The following is a 22,736-nucleotide window of genomic DNA, read 5'->3' on the forward strand; positions in this document are numbered from 1 at the left end:
AACTATGTAGATAATGATTGACTGTTGACCATGCAGGTGGGTACCTACAGATAACTATTTTGATAATGATTGACTGTCGACCATGCAGGTGGGTACCTACAGATAACTATTTTGATAATGATTGACTGTCGACCATGCAGGTGGGGACCTACAGATAACTATTTTGATAATGATTGACTGTCGACCATGCAGGTGGGTACCTACAGATAACTATGTAGATAATGATTGACTGTTGACCATGCAGGTAAGTACCTACAGATAACTATGTAGATAATGATTGACTGTCGACCATATTCGTAATAACTGACAGAAAACTGTATGGAAGATTATTTCTTGTTGGTAATTACTTGCTCACAATAATGAAGAGGATGGCTGACTGTTGATTATAGGTAAATACTGACAGGTACGACGCCCCTTGAACAACATACAGAACTGATTTACCGTAGACTACAGCGAATAACCACTTTCGGAGACATCGGTTAATGTCGACTTCAACAAGGAAACTCATATATGGTTTTAAAGAGGTTCATTCTGAGACTTCTACAAGGTTTTAAAAGCAATACGTGGGATGTATGTTTGGAACATTAGAAAATGAAAGAGTTCACTATCTCAATCATTACAGTGGCAAAGACTAGCACCGTGTATGTCAACCATTTGCCAGAATGACTGAACAACACCACCATGGAACAAATAAGCCTGCGGATGGCATCTTGTTGAACGGCAGCCCATTCGCTATGCAGATTCTGTAGCCCTGGTTGATGTTAAGTAAACGTACTGCAAGCTCATCCAATAGATACTCACTTGGGTTTAGATCCTATAGTTACTTATTTCTAATACCTTGGTCTTGTGTTTACACCCTCGGCTATTTTTTCAGAATCTCAAAACACTTTATCTGAACAGGCAAAAAAAAAGCTTCATTTTCATTGTACAGAGTTATTAATAGTAATAAGTATATTTCTGTTGATATCCAGTTCTAGTTATTTCAATCATTTATTCAACCCATATTGTTTTATGGATGTGAGGTGTGGGGTTTTAGGGAGGCTAATGCAATTGAAAGAGTACATCTTAGATTTATTAAAAAGATACTAGGTGTTAAATTATCTACACCATCGACATAATTATGTTAATGGTGAATTCGGAGTACTACGATTGATAAGTGTGCGGTTTATTAGAATTATTAAATATTGGATGAAAATCTTAAAGTGTGATCCAAAACGATATTTTAGAATTGTGCGTGAAGGTCTTTTAGAAATGATGTTAAGTCATCCAAATGAAGAAAGTTGGGCTGTTTTGGTTCGGATATGTTTGGTTGGGTCAAGTTATTGTAAATGAAACTGGATTTTTGTAGGAATTTAAGCAGCGAATTCATGATATATATTTACAGATGTGGAAAAAACAATTATCAAGTCTTAGCGAAACCAGACTACGCCTATCAATGAAGGATTTCGTATGATTTGAAATGTATCTTAATAGTATTGATGTTGGTAAATACCGAGTAGCTCTAGCACGTTTTAGGCTCAGTTCATGTCCATGACTGAAAATGGGAGATGGGTTAAACCCAAATTACAGCAAGAACAGCGTTATATTCATTTTGTGAAACTGATATAGAGGACGAATACCATGTTTTAATAATGTGTCCAAAATATACAGAGTTGATACGGCTGTTTTTGCCAAATTACTCATAGTTATACCCTAGTGTTTCCAAATGTCCAGTTAATGCAAGACTGTCGCAGAGATGTCATTGTTCGATTGGCAAAGTGTGTGTACCACATTATGAATGGAAGAAAGAATTCATTATTATCAAGATATGAAAATATTTGTAATTATGTATACACTAAGGCAACTAGTGGATGGGTGGGTCGGGATTAGTAGGGGAGCAAGTCTCAAGTCGTGTTTTATCTGAAATGTTGTGGCGCGCATCGTGCGCTTGGATGTGTACTGTGTGTTACCATTTGTGTCTGGCCTGAGGCCTATAAATAAAGTTTGACTTGACTTGTGACCCGAGCTCGACGGCCACGACAGCACGTTCATGTTCTGAGCGCCCTCGAAACCTATGATTATGGGTTCGAATCCCGGTTCGCCCTGATTATGTTTCTAGGTTTGTCAGCACCATACCTGTGCTCGTGGGTTTCATCGAAGTGTTAAACGTCTGAGACTTGCATCAAGTCGGGCTTTCCTTCCACATTAAGCTGACACGCCGTGATATAACTGAAATACTGTTAAAAGCGGCGTTAAACCCAACTCACTTACTCACTCACTCGAAATCAATACAGACTCGTACCTGTGTGGAAGAGCATTGTCGTGCTGAAAGATGGCGCCTAGTGCTTGCAAAGTCTGGATAATGTGAGGGCGTACGTTCTCGTCAAGATAACGCACACCTGTTAAGTTATCCTGACTGTGAACAAAATCTGTTTTTCACCCATGGGACATTGGTCCTGACATCATGACACTTCCTCCGCCGAATCGACCCACTTCTAGTACGCAACATCCGATATAAGGTTCATTTGCATACCTGTAACTATGCATGCGTGTGTGCTATATTGACAACTTGGTGGGATGTATCGGTCAGCACTCGACCGTTTCTTGCTGTTTCGAACAAGATTACTATTATTGAAAGCTGAAAACAGATTTTTGCTGATTTCTATCAAACAAAACAAGATAGAATATGGAAAGGTACAGCATGATGAAGCCTGTATTAGTAGCTTTTATTTGATATGTAACATAGGTAACATTGAATATTTTTAAAAAAATGAATATTTATATTTTTCTATGAAAATACCAGTTAATCGGCATAGTAAAGATGACTGAATTTGAAAATGTTCCCTAACTTAGATTTTTTCTATATATTTGATATGATGTTAAGGAGGGCTTGTTAGATATGAATCAACTAAAAACATTTCTGCTGCAATTTGTGGTTGGTCTGTCGTTATTTTGACCGGACAATCATTCTGTCGCCGATATACACGGATTCGTCACCATCTCTTCTTCGAACGTTGTGGAAGCCACTGTTAACGTTAGAGAATTCACTACAGCCGCTGAAGTCGATTACTTTGAGGTACAATAACACCAACGTTGCTCAGAATCCGGCAGCTCGTAAACGATTACGGACAGTCTGGCCATAAATGAGACGTAATCCAGAAAAGTGCGTTGCAGTTTACGTTGCAGTTTACGCTGCAGTGAGTGTCCTGATTCGAAGGTGAAGGACCCGGATGTAGCGATTCTGGTGACCGGGGTTTCCCTGATCCTGGAAGGTTTCCAGTTGTGCGATGTTGACGATATCTTATGCCGATGACTTGTTCTAAACTCTCTTTCCCTGGAGGGTATATGCTACAGTCAAAGTGTAAAATGACTAAAGTTTTCACTTAGGCAATTTACAAGACGCAGAAATATTTCATTCTACAGTTATTTTACCGTCAGATTGACTAAAAGTTATTAAGAAGTTCAAAAGAACTTAAAAACATCGCAATAGACTAATAATGCCAGAATTAGAAGCAAAACAAATATTTTATATATATATATATATTGACTTTCGGGTTTTTTTTAATCCTATCATATTCAGTCACTGGGTGATGAAATAGAGCTTGTTTGGAATTCGTTTTCACGAATGGAAAAATAATTGGAAAATTTCAGTCATTTTACACATTGACCATATATATGCACGTATATCGCCTTGTGTAACATGTCCAAGGTAATACTTCTTTTACATACTTCATGTGTGTTTCATCATGTCCTATTACTATATGTATCGCCTTGTGTAACATGTTCAAGGTAATACTTCTTTTACATACTTCATGTATGTTTCTTCATGTCCTATTACTATATATCGCCTTGTGTAACATGTCCAAGGTAATACTTCTTTTACATACTTCATGTATGTTTCTTCATGCCCTATTACTATATATCACCTTGTGTAACATGTCCAAGGTAATACTTCTTTTACATACTTCATGTGTGTTTCATCATGTCCTATTACTATATATATATCGCCTTGTGTAACATGTCCAAGGTAATACTTCTTTTACATACTTCATGTATGTTTCATCATGTCATATTACTATTTATATCGCCTTGTGTAACATGTCCAAGGTAATATTTCTTTTACATACTTCATGTATGTTTCATCATGTCATATTACTATTTATATCGCCTTGTGTAACATGTCCAAGGTAATACGTAACTTCTTTTACTTACTTCATGTGTGTTTCATCATGTCCTATTACTTTATATATCGCCTTGCGTAACAAGTCCAAGGTAATACTTCTTTTACATACTTCATGTATGTTTCATCATGTCCTATTACTATATGTATCGCCTTGTGTAACATGTCCAAGGTAATACTTCTTTTACATACTTCATGTGTGTTTCATCATGTCCTATTACTATATGTATCGCCTTGTGTAACATGTCCAAGGTAATACTTCTTTTACATACTTCATGTGTGTTTCATCATGTCCTATTACTATATGTATCGCCTTGTGTAACATGTCCAAGGTAATACTTCTTTTACATACTTCATGTGTGTTTCATCATGTCCTATCACTATATATATATCGCCTTGTGTAACATGTCCAAGGTAATACTTCTTTTACATACTTCATGTATGTTTCATCATGTCCTATTACTATTTATATCGCCTTGTGTAACATGTCCAAGGTAATGCTTCTTTTACATACTTCATGTATGTTTCATCATGTCCTATTACTATTTATATCGCCTTGCGTAACAAGTCCAAGGTAATGCTTCTTTTACATACTTCATGTATGTTTCATCATGTCCTATTACTATATATCGCCTTGTGTAACATGTTCAAGGTAATACTTCTTTTACATACTTCATGTATGTTTCATCATGTCCTATTACTATATGTATCGCCTTGTGTAACATGTCCAAGGTAATACTTCTTTTACATACTTCATGTATGTTTCATCATGTCCTATTACTATATATATATCGCCTTGTGTAACATGTCCAAGGTAATACTTCTTTTACATACTTCATGTATGTTTCATCATGTCATATTACTATTTATATCGCCTTGTGTAACATGTCCAAGGTAATACGTAACTTCTTTTACATACTTCATGTGTGTTTCATCATGTCCTATTACTTTATATATCGCCTTGCGTAACAAGTCCAAGGTAATACTTCTTTTACATACTTCATGTATGTTTCATCATGTCCTATTACTATATATCGCCTTGTGTAACATGTTCAAGGTAATACTTCTTTTACATACTTCATGTGTGTTTCATCATGTCCTATTACTATATGTATCGCCTTGTGTAACATGTCCAAGGTAATACTTCTTTTACATACTTCATGTGTGTTTCATCATGTCCTATTACTATATGTATCGCCTTGTGTAACATGTCCAAGGTAATACTTCTTTTACATACTTCATGTATGTTTCATCATGTCCTATTACTATGACAATGATTGACTGGTACCACATAGCTCGAGAATCATATATAGAAGTGAATAATCGATTGCTCCCGAGTTATATCATAATTACTCATCACGAAACAGATGAGGACCGACGACTACACTGTAAAAACGTGTTTAGATCCCACAACACCAACCTAAACACGTTCCTTGACGCATACTTTTGACATGTTTAGGTCTGACCATGTTAAGTATAATGCGTTTAAGAGCTAAACGTGTTTAAGGTCTTACTGTTTGAAGGAACTGCATCCCCCCCCCCCCCCCCCCCCCCTTGAAATTCATTGTAGGTAATTTATCATAGTAATCAGTTATACTTTCATTGTCAGCTTCTGTTCTTGTATGAGAGAAATACCATTGTCATACAGCAGCAACACATTATCGACCACAACACTTTTAAAAACTAGGCGGGATACGTTCTTCACTCTAGTACCTGTGTGTCACCTTTCCAAGTCATTATGAAATTAGCTTGGGTTATTTGTACAGTTTATGTCTTTATTGTACCAAGTTCGTGCTAAGCCCTGGTGGTATATGTGTTATGCAAGTGCCAGTGAGTCTGATTTGCACATCTGATTTCAGTATATAGTATGCATCTTATCCATATTCATCTCAATTACCAATGGCCTTACATAACATCCAGGTACGTTAATAAATTAAAAACATATTTAGGTTAATAGGATTATACATAATGATACTAGTAAGCATTTTGTCGTAAACATTTTGAAACATATTTAAATTCTAAAAAATATGCAAAGTATGACTGATAACACCGGGTGCAAGATTCGAATGACATCATCTGTACATTTCAAAGTAATCCTTCTTTTCTGTTCACATTGATCTCTATATTATATTTCAGTGTTGCCTATGCCTTCATTACGTGTATGGAGGATGCCGTAGATCCCGGATGTCCAACATCGGGTCTCAACATGGCTTCGTTTATTGGACAAATTGGAGGCTGTGGTGAGTAATACTTTCTACTGATCTCATCCGCAACAATAACACTACAACACAGCATCAGGCGGTAAAGTTTCAATGTGATGTTCTCTTTTTCCAACGCAAACTGTAAATATCCCAACTGATCTAGTGAGAAGGGTTAAAACATTACAATCCTTAAACACCTGTCCCTTGAAGTTTATATCTTAATCTATAACAAGTGTGTAAGGTTATATTAGAGTGTGCTCAAGTATGTTTGCATCACGTTTACTCTTGAGAGTAATCCAAAATTACATCTCTGATGGTTTACTTCATGTATAGTATATTTAAGAAACAAACGACGAGTGGGAGTTGTTTATCGTAAAATAAAACACTGCAGGGAGAATATACCATGAGTCGTTTATTTCTTTTATGAGATATCAACGTTATGTACAGCCTCTTTAAGGATGGCGATAGATAGTACAAGCTTTAAAAACATTTGCCCGTATGTAAATAATGATGACTCCCTCAATAGAATCCGACCTCGGCAATGTCGGACAAGTCCATCTTATGCACCGGTGGGTATTTCCCGCATATTCTCCCAATCCTCACTTCAATGACCTGTATCTTTTCTCCCGATACGATTATCATATCTCTATAGCTTTGGGATGCGGTCGTTCTGCCATCGCGTTTATCTGCGTTGTCCAGCTTCATGGGAACAACATACAGGACACTCCCCTCTCAAAAATAAACGTCGTCATATATACGACGTCATCAAGTTGCAAGCGCATGTTCGAATCTCCAGAAATGGCGTCATGATAGAACAATGTTTTATCGTGAAATAAACCACGCTTCGTTCTTTATTATTCTTTGGGATTTATTGCGTGGCTGTCATACCAGGTTCAAGCGATCTTGGGTTCGAAATCCCAGATTCACCGAGATTATGGTCACTGGTCTTTCATCACAAAACTCATGTGTGTGAGAGTGCTTTCCTATTGCAGTAGGCGTAATGTCACAAAGTATGACATATAGCAATTTATAGAATATAGGAATATATGACATGTGATGATGTATAACAACTGGCAACGTGTCCAATGTAGTGATGTAGGGCATTTCAACTGTGTATGTCTTTTAGACTATCACTGAAAACTGTTCTATTATTATACTTCTCTTACCTTTCAGCTCAGACCGCCCTGTGTACCTGTCAAAAAGACCACCTCCTTCGGTGGTCCCAGGGTACACCCAGTCTATGCGAGTAAGTAGTGTTTCAAACACACACAATGGTATTTGGGTATTTTACCACACACAGACACGAACGTAGGCGCGCAAACATACAAACGCACACACGGAAGCAAACATATATCATGGATTATAACGCAGGTTCAGCTATAGGGCACGGATCAGTGTGGACCTGTAGACGAAAACGTCTGGACGCTGATACTCTTCTTGGAAGCTCCAAAATGACAACTCTTGTCCTTCAACGAGTTTTAAACACAAACGGAACCTGCCATCTGTTTGCATGAACCAATATGCATGAGTATCGCACCAATATTATTGGAGCCATTTGTGTGACCTTGGTTAGAATCTGCTGTTCTTATATCATAATAAATAAAACATGTTGACTATGTACTTATTGTTACCATGGTTGCATATCTGATCAATACGGCGAAGACATTCCCCATCTGGAAAGCCATTGATGGACTACTGGGTCACAATGCATGCCCCCAAACTGTGAATCTGGTTCGTCGTTAAGCGCCGCCTTAAATACTATTTCAGTCATATCAGAGGAGTCAGCTCAAATTCAGCGAATTTAATGTGACGTAGGTCGTAGACTACCTTACAATTAAAAGTGGTTCAAGCAACAAGCATGACGCTGGTGCTGACAAATCAAAGAGCAGCATAACAGAGAAATATCGGATTTAAACCACGATCAGCGTTTCCTGGCGTGGCTAAGGGACGCAACTATGTACATTGACTTGCGGCATCGTAAACCTTTAGGTCAGACTTGTCTCCTCTCGTCGACGGGTCCAAGTAGCTGTACAAATATGTACATAAAAAGGTGTTACTTAGTTTCAACTAATACTGTCATACAACCCACTTATGACTTGAGATGTCTGTTGACAGGAGTGAGAAGCAGAAACTTGGATGTATTGGTGGAGTGACAGATGCGGCGTGCGACACCACTACCAAAGGCCACACTATAGCCACTTCCACAGAAACAGACATCAATGCTATTGGAGGCTGTGCAGCAGGTGCGTTGACTTCTCTTCTGTTGTATCATGTTATGACATAACCTCACATTACGTTGACTTCTGTTGTATCTGACTGTTTCTGCAGTGACATTAGTTACATTATCTCCAGGCCATACAGATGGTATGTTGACTTCTTTGCATCAGTCTGTGTCTGTAGTAACACAGATATAGTCTTACATTACCCCCAGGACATGCAGATGGTATGTTGACTTCTTTGCATCAGTCTGTGTCTGTAGTAACACAGATATGGCCTCACATTACCTCCAGGCCGTGCAGCTGGTATGTTGACTTCTTTGCATCAGTCTGTGTCTGTAGTAACACAGATATGGCCTCACATTACCCCCAGGCCGTGCAGCTGGTATGTTGACTTTTTTGCATCAGTCTGTGTCTGTAGTAACACAGATATGGCCTTACATTACCTCCAGGCCGTGCAGCTGGTATGTTGACTTCTTTGCATCAGTCTGTGTCTGTAGTAACACAGATATGGCCTTACATTACCTCCATGCTGTGCAGCTGGCATGTTGGTATGTGTTAAATCAGGCGGTGTCGATGCACGTAATATACGACAACACATAACGTGAATCAAAGGTTTTGAAACTGGTACTTTGACCCTGTAGTATTAGATGTGTCTGCAGAAGCGCAGCGATTGAAAGTTTCGACTGTAAATAAAGACAATTACTGAAATCAGCCATACAAATCTCCCAACCTAGTCAATACATATCGATTTATGCGCTGAAAACACCACGATGCGAATATGCATTGAATGTTTTCTAATGCCAATGAGTAATCCCAGAAGTAATTGCAGAGTCCCCCTCCCTCGATATTAATAACAAACAATATAAACCAGATACATTCGTTGTCAATTGGAATAACGTATTTGAAGAATACCGTCTCTTTAGGGCTCATTTGGAATGGTGTTGTTTGCAAGTTATTTTCTCTTATTGTGTCGCTCGCCGTTTGAGTTCTCCATGCTGTGTTATTCCAGGGTTCACGGACACGTGTCAGTGTGAGAAGACTTACGCCCTCGCGGATATCTCCGTCACGGCCACCAGATGCACGTGAGTGTGTGGGAAGAGTGGTGTAGTGGTACAGTCAAACCGGTCAACACACATAAGTAAAAACATGAAAAAGTCAAAACGAAGATAAAGTAAATAATGTTATGAGAATTAATGTCACTCATAAATGCACATACTATTTGTGAATTACAAAACTTTTGTATAGATTGTAACATTTTCTTCTTGCTACCACTTCACATTATTTTAGTTCATAAGCATTTGAAAATATAAATTATGAGTTCGTCGCAGTTTAAGCTGTTTTCTTTTGCTTTTTGAGGTTTGAATCAACGTCGCATAGAACAGAAAATATAAACAGATACACTTTAATCCTAAATTCGAATCTTTACAACTTTTAGAAGCTGTTGATTAAGAAGACGACTGCATTGATTGAAGGGTTAAGTCCCTTTAAATAACTTGTATGTCTTTCAAAGTGAAGCACATACAGGGAAAGTAATTCATTTTCTTTTTGAAAAAATGATTCTATTTCACTGTTAAACCAAAAGCCTCATGTAAAAATGCTTTAAAAATACCACAGAAATTCGAAAGTTGCACTAAAAACACTTGAGATCAGAAAACAAACCTTTTTCTAAATTTTCTTTTTTGGTAATATTATGAATAACCTGGTCGGAAGAATGTATTATCTGTCTCTCGAGAATTAATATTGAATTTTTCTTCGCCAAGATTCAAAACTTACAAAAGGAATTCATTCGGGACAGACGATCCGTAATTCCTCGTAGATCAGGGTTTTCTGTAATTGTTAGTGATCGATATGTCATACACACACAAGTTGCTGTATTGCTGATATGGCAGTGATGCATGTTAATGTGTGTTTTTGGTCATATGTTCTACATTTACGACACGCCTCCAGCTAAAGTATTAACGTATGTTACCAGTGTAAAGAAAACGTTTGTGGATTGCCTCAAAGACAAAACTGCTGCCACTTGTAAGGCGAGTGAAACAGTTATCTCCCTTGCAACAACTGTTGGTAGTACCATCGAAACTGATTGTACAGGTGAGTTATCTTTCGCTCTTACCGACTTGTGGTTCTGTACTACGTGGAATTCACTGTTAACCAATATTTCAATGGTTATTGGTGAGTTAATTTCATCACTGTCATGAGTGAGTTGCGTTCCAGAGAAGTGACGAATCCCCCTTGACTGGTTGTGACTTTGTTCGTCACGGTCATGTAATCAATTGATATTTTGTTGTTGAACGCCGTACTCGGACATATTCCAGCTATATAACGTCGGCCTGTAAACAATCGATCTGGCACAGGCAATCCAGTGATTAATGTAAGGAGTAACGATCCACGCCGTCAGGGTACAATGACACGCAATCAACAAAGCCACTGAGTCTGACCACCCGAACCATTAAGTCGTCATTTACAACCAGCGCAGGGACTTGGTGACCTTTTCCCACGGGTTCAAGGTCATGTACCTTTACATGTCAAGCTGTCTGCTTGTGTATTATGGGGAATCGTCTAGCAATGTACTCTACTGATAACATACCTGTTGTTGTTAAAATGTAACAAAGTTGAAAGTGTCACTATAAAGCTAAATAATGATTAGGCGTCTAAATGAAATAGATTGTGCACTGAAATGTCATTACACCTTTTTTCAGGTTTCACTTCCTCAGCCTGTTCCTGTGAGCTGGAGTATGCCAAGGCTGACGTATCCTCGGCGGCAAATAGATGCACGTAAGTGCTGTACATGTGTTCCTTAAAATAACGAGAATGCCATTAATGTAGAATATTACTTGTGTTTTTGTATTGTCTCCAAAATTCTGCTTAATATAGTGTTTGTTTGCATTTATCTACTGTCAATACCGTCTCAACTACTATTTTGCCTTTTACGTCTTTCACGGCCATTCTCTGGCGTTAACGTTTTATTTTGTATTTGTATATGATTTGCTGATATTGAAGGTCAATATCATTCATAACGATGGGGTGAAGGGGAAGTGGGGTTAAAGGTCATGTTCAAGATTATAGCACTTATATTAAAGAATTGACTTTTACTTTGTGTGAGTTCATTGGAGTATGAACCTTCATAGAGTGAGGGCCAAACTGTATGAACATCGGTGCTTACGAGCATACTCAAATGAACTCACACAAAGTGAAAGTCAATTCTTCTAATTTTTATATCGCTATTCTCAGCTACAATGGACGTATACACAATTATATTTAGTTCGTGTGACTTCATGTTTACACTGACAGCCATACATGAACCTGCTGAAATAGTTCCTCAAAACGGCAAGTGACATGAGCTTATGTATGCTCAACATGCTCAACAGGGACAACTTCTGTAGTTTCTTCTGAACAAATGTACTCAAGTAATATCCTCATTAGATTAGAAAGGTCTGTTAAGAACTTCCTCAGTAAGTCAGTCACAAATGACATAGCGTCGCAATACATTTACATAAAGTACAAGACGTCAAAATGGCCGACACGATAAATGTGACGGGAGAGATTTCGGAAGTTGTTAATGAACCTGTGGCGGTTACATGTTTTAGTCATCATTGATCAACTGGCCGATCATTGTAAGGTGATTAAAGATGTGTCAAATAGACAGTAAGGTAAATTCATAGATTGCTGTAGACTGTCAGTATCAGCCTAGACACGGATCAAGTCTATACTACTATACTTTGGATGTGCATTTCTTCGTTTTGTTCATTAGGACCTCATTGGGTCGTAGCGAGGATATTCGTGAACAATCATGCAAACTCTCTTACGTTTCTCGACGATACTGAAACGCTGAGTTCAAGATTAAAGGGTCTAAATGATCAGAAAGAACGCTTCTGTATATATTCGTGCTAGGGATTCCCCAGGGGTTTCCCCAGGAGTCCGTCCGTGTTTACGTCCGTGTTTACGTCATTTCAAGAATACGGTCTTGTGAACAACGTATGAACATCCAATTGTGTCGTCAAATCCCTATATCGTGTAAACTTCAATTAAAAAAATATATCAACGTGCATACGCATGTATGTTTGTATGTCTCTGTTTGTGAGCGTGCGTGCGTGCGTCCGTGCGTGCGTGCGTGCGTGCCGATACCACGTCGCAGTTTATCATGGATACCCAATTCAGACAGTATATGCCTTATTTTGTGCGTTTGCGCCAGCATTGACGCCCTGCTTGACATGTTTGTCTGAATTTGTCTACCGCCGTTTCCTAATTACATTGTGGGTGACATCTGGCTAGCCCATCAAGCGGCACATGTACATACTGAAACATGCGGAAACCTCGAGAAGGTCAGAGACGCAGAGACTTTATATAAAAAGAGCGTTGGAACATTTCTCAAATATCATTTGCTGACATGAAACTCAAACTTTGAGGGAATTCGCGGGGAGTGGTGCAATCCCTGCAATGTCCAAAGTTAAAGGTTGCGATGGTGCTCCTGTTTTTTATTCCTTGTATATTGTAGTTTATTTATCCAAATATGTAATTCCTCAGGGCTCAACTGAACCTGGTATCCTGCCTGAAGGGCAAGACGGGTGCAGGATGTATAGGGGGCACCACCCACTCCCTAGCCACCACCGCCTTCGACACCACCATCCCTGCTATCACCTCATCAGGAACTACCTGTGGTATGTCTCATTTGTAGTTTCCAGAATGACCCTATTTGTCAACCCTCGTTTCTCCTCAAAGTAATTGCCAATACTTGTGTCAAATAGTTCCAATGTAAGTGATGTTAAACCCACATTCACTCATTCAGTTGGTACCAGCAAAGGATTATAAGAAACCCGAAAGGAAATGTTTGTTGATGACTGCTTTGTTTCATTATATACTATGTACAACAATGTTTCAAAGTGAGTACACCCAAATTAAGTGCATCATTACATGTTACAAACTGTGTACAACTATACGAAGTTCACTACTGGATTTCACCAGCTGTGTACACCCAAACTAAACCCACCATTACGGTACTCAAACTATGAACACCCAAACTAAACCCACCATTACGGTACTCAAACTATGAACACCCATACCAAGTCCACCATTACGGTACTCAAACTATGAACACCCAAACTAAACCCACCATTACGGTATTCAAACTATGAACACCCAAACTAAACCCACCATTACGGTACTCAAACTATGAACACCCAAACTAAACCCACCATTACGGTACTCAAACTATGAACACCCAAACTAAACCCACCATTACGGTACTCAAACTATGAACACCCAAACTAAACCCACCATTACGGTACTCAAACTATGAACACCCAAACTAAACCCACCATTACGGTACTCAAACTATGAACACCCAAACTAAACCCACCATTACGGTACTCAAACTATGAACACCCAAACTAAACCCACCATTACGGTACTCAAACTATGAACACCCAAACTAAACCCACCATTACGGTACTCAAACTATGAACACCCAAACTAAACCCACCATTACGGTACTCAAACTATGAACACCCAAACTAAACCCACCATTACGGTACTCAAACTATGAACACCCAAACTAAACCCACCATTACGGTACTCAAACTATGAACACCCAAACTAAACCCACCATTACGGTACTCAAACTATGAACACCCAAACTAAACCCACCATTACGGTACTCAAACTATGAACACCCATACTAAACCCACCATTACGGTATTCAAACTATGAACACCCATACCAAGTCCACCATTACGGTATTCAAACTATGAACACCCAAACTAAACCCACCATTACGGTACTCAAACTATGAACACCAATACTAAACCCACCATTACGCTATTCAAACTATGAACACCCATACCAAGTCCACCATTACGGTATTCAAACTATGAACACCCATACCAAGTCCACCATTACGGTACTCAAACTATGAACACCCATACCAAGTCCACCATTACGGTACTCAAACTATGAACACCCATACCAAGTCCACCATTACGGTACTCAAACTATGAACACCCATACCAAGTCCACCATTACGGTACTCAAACTATGAACACCCATACCAAGTCCACCATTACGGTACTCAAACTATGAACACCCATACCAAGTCCACCATTACGGTACTCAAACTATGAACACCCAAACTAAACCCACCATTACGGTACTCAAACTATGAACACCCATACTAAACCCACCATTACGGTACTGAAACTATGAACACCCAAACTAAACCCACCATTACGGTACTCAAACTATGAACACCCATACCAAGTCCACCATTACGGTATTCAAACTATGAACACCCAAACTAAACCCACCATTACGGTACTCAAACTATGAACACCCATACCAAGTCCACCATTACGGTATTCAAACTATGAACACCCAAACTAAACCCACCATTACGGTACTCAAACTATGAACACCCAAACTAAACCCACCATTACGGTACTCAAACTATGAACACCCAAACTAAACCCACCATTACGGTACTCAAACTATGAACACCCATACCAAGTCCACCATTACGGTACTCAAACTATGAACACCCATACCAAGTCCACCATTACGGTACTCAAACTATGAACACCCATACCAAGTCCACCATTACGGTACTCAAACTATGAACACCCATACCAAGTCCACCATTACGGTACTGAAACTATGAACACCCATACCAAGTCCACCATTACGGTACTCAAACTATGAACACCCATACCAAGTCCACCATTACGGTAATCAAACTATGAACACCCATACCAAGTCCACCATTACGGTATTCAAACTATGAACACCCATACCAAGTCCACCATTACGGTATTCAAACTATGAACACCCATACCAAGTCCACCATTACGGTACTCAAACTATGAACACCCATACCAAGTCCACCATTACGGTACTCAAACTATGAACACCCATACCAAGTCCACCAGTATATGCCACAAACTGTTCCATTTTCCAGCTCCATCTGATACCTGTACATGCGAGGCCACGTATGCGAAGACTGACATCTCATCTGATCATTGCAGGTAAACGTATTAAGATATGGATGACGTTGTGTTGCGAGGTGTCATCTTTCCGTGACGCAAAGGATTTACTTCTATGGATTTACATACATGATTTCTCTGTCAGGAAGGGGTATCATTTAGTATATTTTTTATTAACAGGAAACTTTATGAAAGCTTGAGTTTAAGTCGTCTTGTTGATGTTGGTAAGAGATTAGAAGAATGTAATTCATGTCTACTTTTGAGTCTTCGCTTCTAAAGGCTACCTTGTTGAAAACAATCACACACCAGTCCTATTATAGAATGAGCGAAATTCAAAACTGGTTTTCATTAGCTGCATTTTGTTTAGTAAGTAGCACTGCATGACACCGACCACAGAAGTCTCACACATCTTTCAGTTGACGTTATCCAGACTTTTGTCGTGTGTGCGTGAGTGAGTTCTTTTAATAGTATTTAGATAATATCAAGGCAAGTCAGGTTGGTGTGTGTGGAACGGTCTAAGACGTTTTGTAATTTGAAAGTTATGGGGACAGACATTTTCGTCAGACAGCAAATGTGTTTGTTCTGTTGATATTTTAAGCTCGGTCACAGCAGTATATCTTGTTACATATCTGAACAATACCAGATGCAGTTCCCCTAAATGATTTACTATAATTGCAAAAGAACAATGTCGAAGCGGATGTGGCATTTACATAAACCCGTGGACTTGCCTGCCTATTCTTCTCTAGTTTATATTTTCATAAAGGGGCCATGTTTGGGTGTTTCAAAATGATACTTTCTTCTCAATATATATTCCTAGACTACCTGAAGCTTATTGAAATTTTATGACAGTGTTGATGTTGTGCCTCTGGTCATTTTTCCAGTGCGATGAAGACCTTTGTGAACTGCCTGAAAGACAAAACAGCAGCTACTTGCAAAAGTGGCGACACAGTCATCAGCCTTGCAACTGCTATTGAAACTACCATTGGGACTGGGTGTACAGGTAAGATACAGTATTCTGACTGTACGATTGCATCAAGTTTATGCACACCCGGTGACCCAGGCAACCCTGTTTGTAGGCTGACTTCACATGATATTGTTTTGCTGGTGTACCTTTCAACACAATTTCACAAATTACGTCATAGGGTATTATTAGGTGATTATAAAGTTTGGGGTGCAGGGCCCCGTTCCACAAGGCGATGGTAGCGCATCGACAGTCTATGTAAATATAACAGTTTTAAGAGTTGTACAAGGCAAGTAATAAATTAAAGACTAAATATGCCCCCGTGTAATACCAGTTTTATGAAACTCGAGCGAAAGCGAATCATATAACAGAACTATTCACTCGTTTATAAAAAATTGTATAAAACGGTAGCGGGTTTAATGTTCTATGAACAGCCAGTTTTAAGATGTGAATGGTGTGCTTGAAAAATACTAAATTTGCTAATAATGTAGCTTGCCTTAAAAATGTTTTTTGAGAGTTCTGATCCAACTGATTCAATCCCTCCGATGTTTAAATCTCATTGACCTTTGAATGAACTTTCCATGATATCGCAATGCGTGTTTCAGATTTTGCTACATCAGCTTGTTCCTGTGAGTTGGGGTATGCCAAGGCTGATGTGTCCCCAGCTGCCGCTAGATGCACGTGAGTGTGCCATGGCAACGTCGACATTTCATTCATGTACTTTACGTCCACTTTGAGGTTTACCTTACCATCCTATAAATCGTCTGATTTCATGAGCTATCGTGCGCTAAATTGTACTCTGGATTGGCAGGATGTCCTGAAAGAATACCTTGTTTCAAATATATTGCTTAAAAAGGAATAACATGTTTTATTGGGTTAACAAAAATATCCTGTCTCTAACAAGAATCATCAAACCCCGCCCAGACCCACCCCACCCAGTAAAAATGGTGATTCCCTTACAACACTAATCTTCAGAGAGTTAAATAATCAAAAGCTTTGCTTGAAAAATCTCCATTTGTTGCTAGACACAGAGAGCATTATCACGTAAATACAATCCGTAACACTTGTCATGTCACTCGTGCGGATGACGTTAATTAACTATTCCATGTTACTGCCACAGGGCTCAACTGAATCTGGTATCCTGCCTGAAGGGGAAGACAGGTGCTGGGTGTACTGCTGGCACAGCCAGCACCTTGGCCACCACCGCCGTCGAAACCACCATCCCTGATATCGTCTCATCAGGAACTGCCTGTGGTATGTCTCATTTGTATTTGCAGTTTTTAGCAATTGTCATTTCATGTAACTTCAATATATCTTTCTTCTCATATCCAGCTCATATCATGAAACTGGCCATAAGGATATTCCACTCCGCTTACAACGTTGCAATGTGTAGGCAGTATGCCAGGTCTTGCTCCTCCATTAGTGCTATCTATCGTCTCATATTAGAGAGGGGGAGAGAGAGACTTATTGTTTTAAGTATCATTTAGGTATCATTTTCTTTACATCCATATCTATCGTCGCATATTAGAGAGAGGGGGGTGGGGGGGTGGGGGGGAGGGACAGACAGACAGACAGACATACAGGAAGACAGAGAGAGACACACACACACAGAGAGAGATATATTGTTTTAACTATCATTTTAAGTATTATTTTCTTTACATTCATATCGTGAACATTACATTTTTGTTGGTAACAAATACAGTAAATAGCTAAGTGTAGAGAAACCATACAATCCAATAACTACACTACACTACACTACACTACAATACAATTGCACGTGATCACGCACGATCATACTTACACATGCTCTATCACAAACACGTGCACACACACGCACACACAGACACAGAGGAAAACACATACTGTTATCAGTTCCAACACATACTATGCTATAACATGTATTATAACAGAAACAATATCATGTATCAGTAAAACGGGCACGACAACATTTGACGTCGTTGATACATGGCTAAACGGTATTTCAAAGTTTACCAATAATGCGTATTCAAGAGTTGCATGAACGTTTTGGCTGATGAGGAGTTGTTTAAAGACTGAATCATGTCATTCGACTTCAATGCTGTAAACGTTTCATAGCGTAAGTCAGTGTACATATCACTTTCTATGAGGAAATGTATTTCATTTTCTTCTTCATCAGGACAGAAAGGGCTCAAGTGTACCCTGTCGTTGGGGGGTACTGGGGTCAACTGTACCTTACAGTGTAGTTTTTCTATAGTTTTTACAGGCTGCCGCAAAGAAGAAGAAAAAATAACTTTCTGTTTTTCGAGGAAAAGATTTACTTTGTACGTAGGCTTCAGGTTTCAAGTCTTTCCTTGTGAGGCGGTATGTCCGGGGTGTGTTGCCGTTAGGGTCACCTTAGGGAACCAATTACTTTCATCTAGCTGATATAACCGGCGTCGAATATTATGTAAATCCATACAAGGCACATCCACGAAGTCATAAATGTTTAACCTTTTTCACACATTTTCCCCACGAGTGACCTTTGAGGGTAGACCACAAATGAATACAGACATTGGCAGTCCATGACGGATCCCCACCAAGAACCGCCTTGGGATGCTATGTGTCTCTATGTCATCCCTATTAACATTAATCTTTGTCTAAAAGATATTGTTTACAGCTTTGTATAGCTTTATCCATGTGAAATATGTGTGCATGTATGACATAAATTAAAACAACAATAACTAGACATTGAAAGATATCCGATACGTCGACACATACGAATCTGACTTACATGAGGTCAAACATTTTCAACGAGCCTATATCAAGACCTAGTTTCCACCCTTGCTGTTTCAAATTTCAAGCCGACTTTTCTTGCCTCGATCGTGGCGCCATATCCAATGAGATTGCTCTTCTTTTTTCGAATGGATATATAAAGATGACAACAATAGCAGGCGACCTGGTCGATCAGATAACGAAGAGTTTTGAGATTTTACATTTGACCGATAAAACAGAATGACAGATTCCCCCAGTAAACCTACTTATTGATGCTGCAGTACAACAATAGAGACATACAAACTACACAGTATCAAGTAACACTGCACTTCGCGGTGACATGAAACGCTCTGTAGGGCTCGACTAAACCTAGCACTGCATCTCAATCACTGCCATAAGCGTCCAGTCGTTCGATTTAAGAATACCCAATGACGTTTGCACTCAAATATATATAAGTACCTGGGCGAGTTGATTGAAAACGTTGAACCACTTCGAAAATATTTGTCTTCGCAAAAGTTTTGGAATAATTTCAGCGCATTAGCGACACACACGAAAATATCTTACATGGAGTCATACAGTGACACATATTCAACATGTGGACACATACAAAACTATCTTACTTGGATTCATACATCGATACATATACGATATGTAGACACATTCGAAAATATCTTACATGGAGTCATACATCGGCACACACAAAATACTTTACATGGAGTCATACATCGACACACACGAAAATACTTTACACGTGGTCATACATCGACACATACGTAAATACTTTACATGGAGTCATATGTGGACCCACACACGAAAATTCTTTACACGGGGTCATACATAGACACACACGAAAATACCTTACATGGAGGCATACATCGACACACACGAAAATACTTTACACGTGGTCATACATCGACACATACGTAAATACTTTACATGGATTCATATGTGGACCCACACACGAAAATAACTTACACGGGGTCATACATAGACACACACGAAAATACCTTACATGGAGGCATACATCGACACACACGAAAATACCTTACACGGAGTCAAACATCGACACACACGAAAATACTTTACACGGGGTCATACATCGACACACACGAAAATAACTTACACGGAGTCATACATCGACACACACGAAAATACTTTACACGGGGTCATACATCGACACACACGAAAATACCTTACATGGAGTCATACATCGACACTCACGAAAATACTTTACACGGAGTCAAACATCGACACACACGAAAATAACTTACACGGAGTCATACATCGACACACACGAAAATACTTTACACGGGGTCATACATCGGCACACACGAAAATACTTTACACAGAGTCAAACATCGACACACACGAAAATAACTTACACGGAGTCATACATTGACACACACGAAAATACCTTACATGGAGTCATACATCGACACACACGAAAATACTTTACATGGAGTCATACATCGACACACACGAAAATACCTTACATGGAGTCAAACATCGACACACACGAAAATACTTTACACGGAGTCATACATCGACACACACGAAAATAACTTACATGGAGTCATACATCGACACACACGAAAATACTTTACACGGGTTCATACATCGACACACACGAAAATACCTTACATGGAGTCATACATCGACACTCACGAAAATACTTTACATGGAGTCAAACATCGACACACACGAAAATAACTTACACGGAGTCATACATCGACACTCACGAAAATACTTTACACGGGGTCATACATCGGCAAACACGAAAATACTTTACACGGAGTCAAACATCGACACACACGAAAATAACTTACACGGAGTCATACATCGACACACACGAAAATACCTTACATGGAGTCATACATCGACACACACGAAAATACTTTACATGGAGTCATACATCGACACACACGAAAATACTTTACACAGAGTCATACATCGACACTCACGAAAATACTTTACATGGAGTCATACATCGACACTCACGAAAATACTTTACACGGAGTCATACATCGACACACACGAAAATACTTTACACAGAGTCATACATCGACACACACGAAAATACTTTACATGGAGTCAAACATCGACACACACGAAAATAACTTACATGGAGTCATACATCGACACACACGAAAATACTTTACACGGGGTCATACATCGGCACACACGAAAATACTTTACACGGAGTCAAACATCGACACACACGAAAATAACTTACACGGAGTCATACATTGACACACACGAAAATACCTTACATGGAGTCATACATCGACACACACGAAAATACTTTACACGGAGTCATACATCGACACACACGAAAATACTTTACACGGAGTCATACATCGACACTCACGAAAATACTTTATACGGAGTCATACATCGACACACACGAAAATACTTTACACGGAGTCATACATCGACACACACGAAAATACTTTACATGGAGTCATACATCGACACACACGAAAATACTTTACATGGAGTCATACATCGACACACACGAAAATACTTTACACGGAGTCATACATCGACACTCACGAAAAAAACTTTACACGGAGTCATACATCGACACACACGAAAATACTTTACACGGAGTCATACATCGACACTCACGAAAATAACTTACACGGAGTCATACATCGACACACACGAAAATACTTTACATGGAGTCAAACATCGACAGACACGGAGTCATACATGGGCAAAGGCCAGGGTTCCGCTGGAATGATGGAATTACTTTGTCCTGACATCCGCACATCGTGTTAGAAAAAACTAGTACGTGAGTTAGTTGGGTCTTACGCCGTTCTCAGCAACATGCCAGCAACATCACGAGAAACCAGAAACGGGATTCACTGGGAATTGGGCTTCACACACTGTAACATGTCCGGGATAGAATCAAATCCGGCGTGAATAACGAATGATTTAACCACTGGGCTACTCCAGATAACCAAGCGTGGAATGACAAATCTCTATTTTTTACAAATGGTTATTTTCCACCAGTCCTTAATGTAGGGTCAAAGATTCATTCGTTTCAGTTTGTTTTCCTCACACCACAAGGCCTATGTTGTATGTACATATTGACTACGATCACCTTCATATATAAGCAGTGTTCCTATGCACTCAGTATGTTTTACAGAGATAACTAGTGTCCGGCCATGTTTAGTTCCTGTCTTTTCTCCCCTCCAGCTCTGACGGACAGCTATACATGCGAGACTAACTACATGTTGTATGTACATAGTGACTATGATCACTTTCATATGTGTGCAATAGAAGCAGTGTTCCTAAGCACTCAGTATGTTTTACAGAGATAACTAGTGTCCGGACATGTTTAGTTCCTGTCTTTTCTTCCCTCCAGCTCTGACGGACAGCTATACATGCGAGACTAACTACATGTTGTATGTACATAGTGACTATGATCACTTTCATATGTGTGCAATAGAAGCAGTGTTCCTAAGCACTCAGTATGTTTTACAGAGATAA

At 39.2% G+C, this 22,736-nt stretch overlaps 1 protein-coding gene across 1 annotated transcript in view; it reads left to right on the top strand.

Moving 5' to 3' along the window:
• The window catches only part of LOC139461603 (uncharacterized), an 87,908-nt gene that overhangs the window by 3,928 nt on the left and 61,244 nt on the right, over window positions 1-22,736 (top strand). Inside the window, exons 3-13 of the mRNA XM_071243077.1 lie at window positions 6,296-6,399; window positions 7,534-7,606; window positions 8,476-8,603; window positions 9,589-9,661; window positions 10,552-10,670; window positions 11,279-11,354; window positions 13,104-13,237; window positions 15,526-15,592; window positions 16,432-16,550; window positions 17,117-17,192; window positions 17,632-17,765. Of these exons, the coding sequence (XP_071099178.1) occupies window positions 6,296-6,399; window positions 7,534-7,606; window positions 8,476-8,603; window positions 9,589-9,661; window positions 10,552-10,670; window positions 11,279-11,354; window positions 13,104-13,237; window positions 15,526-15,592; window positions 16,432-16,550; window positions 17,117-17,192; window positions 17,632-17,765 (1,103 nt within the window). The remainder of the gene's footprint in view (window positions 1-6,295; window positions 6,400-7,533; window positions 7,607-8,475; window positions 8,604-9,588; window positions 9,662-10,551; window positions 10,671-11,278; window positions 11,355-13,103; window positions 13,238-15,525; window positions 15,593-16,431; window positions 16,551-17,116; window positions 17,193-17,631; window positions 17,766-22,736) is intronic.

This window comes from Haliotis cracherodii, unplaced genomic scaffold (genome assembly GCF_022045235.1).
Source record: "Haliotis cracherodii isolate W230 unplaced genomic scaffold, xgHalCrac1.p SCAF_15, whole genome shotgun sequence".
NCBI classification, from domain to species: Eukaryota; Metazoa; Mollusca; class Gastropoda; order Lepetellida; family Haliotidae; genus Haliotis; species Haliotis cracherodii.